The sequence below is a fragment of the Dermacentor silvarum genome, unplaced genomic scaffold (assembly GCF_013339745.2).
Source record: "Dermacentor silvarum isolate Dsil-2018 unplaced genomic scaffold, BIME_Dsil_1.4 Seq14677, whole genome shotgun sequence".
Classification (NCBI taxonomy): domain Eukaryota; kingdom Metazoa; phylum Arthropoda; class Arachnida; order Ixodida; family Ixodidae; genus Dermacentor; species Dermacentor silvarum.
This window is the reverse complement of record NW_023605753.1, coordinates 31,857-37,360: the sequence shown is the minus strand read 5'-3', so window position 1 is coordinate 37,360 and position 5,504 is coordinate 31,857. Positions and strand designations below refer to the sequence as shown.

General features: G+C 48.2%; 1 protein-coding gene across 1 annotated transcript; it reads right to left on the bottom strand.

Annotated features, from left to right (window-relative positions):
* Nucleotides 1–396: 396 nt before the first annotated feature.
* LOC119434654 (leucine-rich repeat and fibronectin type-III domain-containing protein 4) lies at nt 397–4,991 on the bottom strand. Its single transcript, XM_037701752.2, has 3 exons — nt 4,151–4,991; nt 2,605–2,753; nt 397–1,046 (listed from the first exon to the last, which is right to left on the bottom strand). The coding sequence occupies exons 1-3, from the start codon at nt 4,792–4,794 to the stop codon at nt 847–849; spliced, it is 993 nt and encodes a 330-aa protein (XP_037557680.2). The 5' UTR covers nt 4,795–4,991; the 3' UTR covers nt 397–846.
* Between the last annotated feature and the right edge of the window lie 513 nt (nt 4,992–5,504).

Genomic DNA, 5,504 nt, shown 5'->3' with positions numbered 1-5,504 from the left:
TAGGTAGCACCCATACGATGTCACAAGAAGTTGTAGTCAAGGAAAACATAGCGGAAGTTAACTGCTTTCTTTAAATTGAAATGTAGAAATTTATAGACATGGGGCATAAATTTCCGATAAGCTTCGTGTGTGTGCTTGCGTGTGTGCTTGCGTGTGCTTGCGTGTGCGTGCGGGTGCGTGTGTAGGTACAAGCGTGCGCACGCGCGCCGAGCCGCATTTGTTCTCGACAACTGAAATTGAACTATCTCTTATTTGATTAACGCCGGCACGCGGTAAATAATTCTGGTTAGATATTAATTGCTCTTATTTAGATCTAGGATTACCTTGGTAGCCATGCTGAATATTTGTCTAGGTCAGTGCTCCGAGACAGTGTTCGGAGACAATCACGCATATGCACAATAAAGCAATTTTGATTCAAAGTGTGCCTTATAAGTTATCGTTTGGCGTTCTTCGGCTTTTATGTCGTTTCCAACATTAGTTGAAGCTGAACCTGCCTTCCCGCTATGAAATGCATCTCCTATGCATTCTTTCTTCGCTGAATATGTTTTACAATAGACACCGAAGCAAATTCGAGAAGGTTAGAAAATGATCTGATGTCACTCTTCGACACAATAACACGCTTTACCGCTGAATGATTTTCGTTTATTTCTTCGCTGTCAACTCAGGGAAGATGTCTTGAGTCATGCAGAGCGCATACCCAGCTTCTAGTGATGGCGTAAGCTATAAGCAAAGTGAGTTTCTGCTCGTTCCTGGAAGACGTGAAAGCCTGCAGCACCTGCATTTGGCGATATACGCTAAATCTTTCTTATTATTGCGCGTTCGAAGCAATACACCGGCGTTTTACGGTTAAGAAGTCTCGTTTCCTTCTTCCGTAGAGGTCGCTTCAGCCAAGGGACCTGTGGTGGCGTCGCAGCTTAGCTGAACAGAGGTCAGCTCCTTGATGTTTCTATTGAGCAAGGAATCGGGAGCAGCGCAGGTCGGGTAGTGCCAGTCGTCCGGCAAGTCGAGGAGGAATGCCGCTTTGCAGTCGCACTGCAAGGGGTTTCCTGGAGCGAATAAAGAACACGGTACATGCTAAGTAAATAAATTATACCGTCTGCCGCCAAAACAGGTAACATCGAAACTCTGAGTACTTCATGATCTTTAGTTGCATTCATCAGCTAAAGAGACTCAGAAATCTGCAAGAATTCTCGATAAAAAAAAAAGAACGCGCCGTCATACATATAGTTTGGAAAAGTAAACAAAACTCACTCAGGCTCACTCACAAAGTACATTTTCTTGCTTAGGGCCTCACTCAGCGTCAGACAGATGTAAATTCTATTTCAGCCGGTCTCACTATAGACTCAGACTCATCAGAATTCTACTCATCCATCATCCACAGTAATCAAGCACGATCTTAATTTCAATAAAGTTGTTTCTCTCTCTCTCTCTCGGACGAAGACTCATGGTCAATCTGAGTCTCAGTAAGTCTGAGGGAGTTGACTCACCCGTGAGTTTGTCAACCTGTGCCGTCTTATAACACCTCTGGTCATGTCTGCATCCAAGCACTAACCATGCAGGAAGGTCTACTGCGCGCCTCTGCCAAAAGGATGTAAAAGCTGGCACACCTGTTGCCAGCACTCCAAGGCACGAGATTTCTTAGACGACATCGCCGCTAGCTCTACTGATTCGTGGCACGCTTTGCTAACTGCGGCATTAGCTTCGCGGTTAGAATTCCCCTCTCTCACGCACCTTGGTCATGGGTTCGAGTCTTGGCCGCGGTTCAATTTTTTTTCAGCGCACGGCTAATATTGGGCGAGCAGTCACGTTTTCACGTTTAAAAAAATGATAATAGAGTCAGAAAGGCCAGGTCCCTCGCTATGCGCAGGTATCCGCTGTAAAAAATCGGGGATGGCCCTGATCTACCTCATTTGTTCAGAGCGGACGTTGCAGCATCATCCCATCTTGACAGCACGCTCTCATTTCATCTCGCTGGAGCACCACAAACTGCCGCAGCTTCAACAATGCTCTCTAGTGCTCGTTCACGTGAAGTAACCTCTGTCTGGTTATGCGACTGCAGCTGGCGTACACAAACGTGTGTTTACCTGTCGCACATACCTTACGTCTTGTATACGGCGTGCGTGCAGAGTAGTCAACCGTACTAATTAACCTCTGTCTGATTAAATTCCCTATTTTTGATTTTCTTTGTCTTTCCCCGTTCACTTCTCTTTCGCGCGTTTTATGTCACTATGGGAATAGCCAACATCTCCTAGATAGCACAAGGCCTGTTCACTGCGATCTATGACGTCATGCTAGCTGGCCCGAAATTTCCATTGCCAAGGCTGGCGTGAGGAAAGCGGTGACGGCCAAAATCGCTGTTGCTTACTCGGGAGAATCCCCATTAGACTCTATGGCAGTCGGGCCGGGTACCATGACGTCATGAATCGGTGTGAACAGGCATTGTGCTATCTAGGTGGTGTTGGAACACCCACGCAGGGGCAACGAGAGCTCAGCTCCTTGGTGCATTCTGTTGCTATGCAATTCGGAGAGCCCAGAGTGGGAGACAGCACTCTTAAGCACTGAGCATGCCAGAGGCAAGCGAGTCAACTAACATTGCCCACGCACCTACTAGGCTGACCCTTGTTCCGTTTCGAGCCAGCGGCAAAAGTGTGGCGTCTCTGAAAGACGTGATCAAGTTGTGTCGCAGCCCGACTTCCAGAAGTCCCGGGAGCTCTTCGGCAAAGTCCAGCGGCAGCGAAGTCAGGTTGGCGTGGCTGTGTGACGAGAAAACATGCAAGAAAGATAGGTTGGCGGACGCATGCGTTGGTCAGGTAGCAAGTCAGGCAACGCGTTTAAATATTTGGCGCTTAGGTGCAGGGTTGGCTTGCTCGATCGAGGCAACAAATGATTATAGCGGAATTAAGATTCTGATTGAGTTCACCTGTGTATCACAATTGTTGTACAGAACTTTACCTATTTCCAACTTGTTACTTAAACAGTCTTACTACGTATTAAGCTTCTGTTGCCACGTGGGGTTCATTGGGACCTATCAAGCTACTGTCGTAGCGTGTTGCTCAAAATGACCGCCCATTTATTTTATTTTTATGAAAATAAAGATTGATCTTAATTGTTTCCCCCACCCCTCAAAACGGAGCAAGTGCAGTCATGACTGGCTACTGGAATAAGCATGTACTCGTTTTGGAATTAATCGGTAGGAACAGCCACCGTCCTAATTCAAGATAGCCTAACTTTAAAAATCTGGTTTCAGTCTCCCTAAATTGTTTGGTTAAGCCCGTCCCAACGTATGTAATGTGCCTCACGTTGATCGGCCGGGCTCCCCGTTAAGTCCATAATGCAGTTACCACAAATAAATTGCTCCCTGGTGTAACTATAAGAAATTATGGAGTTTTACGTGCCAAAACCACGATCTGATTATGACGCACGCCGTAGTGGGGGACTCCGGAAATTTGGACACCATGGGGTTCTTTAACGTGCACCTAAATCTAAGTACACGGGTGTTTTCGCATTTCGCCCCCATCGAAATGCGGCCGCCGTGGCCGGGATTCGATCCCGCGACCTCGGGCTCAGCAGCCCAACACCATAGCCACTGAGCAACCACGGCGGGTTCCCTGGTGTAACGCTGACCAAAAGAACGCACAACCACATATACCGAGCTCTAGAGCCTTACACAGGAATTTATTCAAGAAAACACGTAAATTATCAACACGACGTAGCTATAACCACACCTCTGAGCCTATAGACACCTTGTTCTCCCGTTTAGTACGTGTTGAGCACGTCACCTATTATTCAAGTTCATTTGTGCGTCAATTCAGGCATCGCGGTGATACCATTTTAATTTTAACTCTTTTTGCGCAGGACTCGCAATACGTTTACCGTCAGACTCGACATGCTTTAGGCAATGACAATAGGCGCGCCCCTATATTCCTATTATACTGAGCTAGACCTAATGGACCGCTAGCTGCACGTCTGAATAACAGTAATACCAGCCCTAATATAAGCACCAAAACATAAACGATAAATAAGTGAATAGTTTAAAAAACAAGATGAAGTATAATTTCAGATTTCCGTAAAATACGCTAGCCGGCGATTTTACACCGTTCGAGTCAACTTTTTTGCTTTAAATACATCCGAGGCTAAGTTCTTCACTTACTCGAGTATGAGTCGCCACAGCTTGGGCGCAGGACGCGGCAGCATCGTGCGCGAGAACTTCACCAAGTTGCACTTGATCACGGATACTTTCTCCAAGTTCGTTAGCGACGCCAGCCAGTCGTCGTCAACGCTCTCTATGGTCGACCTTATCACCGCCACGTGGCTCAGCGTACGCGGCAGCTGGGCAAAGTTGCTCGACAGTTTCAGGCCGTTCATGTTGACCAGCCTGAGTTCCGTGAGCAACCGCATGTCGCTCAGCAGGGTCCAGCTATCCGGGAACGTGCTGTCGTCCGCAAGCTCGAAAACCTCGAGCGTGTCCTCGAGCCCTTCGAAGGGATAGTATCGCTGCAACCAACCCCGCACGTATCTGCCCACGGTGACGTTGCTCAGCTTGAGGTGGGTGGCGTTGGTCTCGGCGAACGTCTGCGGAAGAAAGTAGTCCAGGACGCTGTCCCGGAGGACGAGTCTCGTCTTCGGCAAGTCCAGGTCTCTCGGAACGGCGTTCCACAGTAGCTCGGGGTTGTCGAAGCCGGAACAGTGGATGTTCTGGACCTGATAAGACTGTCTGTGGGACTCTGTGCACGACGGATCGGTCTCCGCGACGGCGAAGGCCGCTACGGTGACCAGCAGGGCACCGGACAACATGGCTTGACTGCCTGACGCACCTCACAAGTTCTCTCTGGTACAAGCTCCGAGGCGTAGTCGGAGGGTTTCGCAGTGGCTGTTAGTAAACATTGGCTTCCGCTTAAATGAAACCGCGATAAGAATCGACCCCCTCCAGTCCTTGGGAGTCGTTGAACCCTCTCTCGAGCCTATCTGAGTAAAAACAACGCGCGCGGGAGGAAGTCCTTGCGCTAAAAATTGTGCTCAAGGGTTTGACCACATTTTGACGACGACGTCACGCGAACACGTGATACGAGCGTTCATGTTGTTACTGCACCTTTGTTTCTGTATCTTGAGTTCGGTACGCGGAGGAGAGATTGCGAAGTTTGCTCGGAAAGGCAGCACATACGGTTGTGTTTCATTCATGAAAGTGCCGTGAGCCTTTCTCGGTTACTTCGTATGCAAGCGTTGAATAAAGGGTTATGGCAGGTTTGCGAGTGCATGCGCAATAAAGTTTCACGAATTTCAGTTGTCTACATGTTTTAGCTCACAATTGCACCAAGTCGACTCGGTTACAACGAGACATGCTGATCGCAGATAATTATGGTTCGAGCACGGGCCCGATGCTTGCATTCCTGATCTCTAAGTGAGCCCTTGACATGGTACAAAACTAACGCATTCAGTGGTTAAACTAACAACCCACAGCCATTCCGATGGTATCTCGGTACAAGTTTCTTATATCATGCTCTGTG

What these genes read in the sequence shown, in the direction of transcription:
- LOC119434654 (XM_037701752.2), bottom strand. Translation starts at nt 4,794, where the DNA reads ATGTTGTCCGGTGCCCTGCTGGTCACCGTAGCGGCCTTCGCCGTCGCG. An exon ending in CTGTGGCGACTCATACTCGA is followed by an intron (nt 2,754 to 4,150) that starts GTAAGTGAAGAA and finishes CTCGTCACACAG; the next exon opens with CCACGCCAACCTGACTTCGC. An exon ending in AACAAGGGTCAGCCTAGTAG is followed by an intron (nt 1,047 to 2,604) that starts GTGCGTGGGCAA and finishes TATTCGCTCCAG; the next exon opens with GAAACCCCTTGCAGTGCGAC.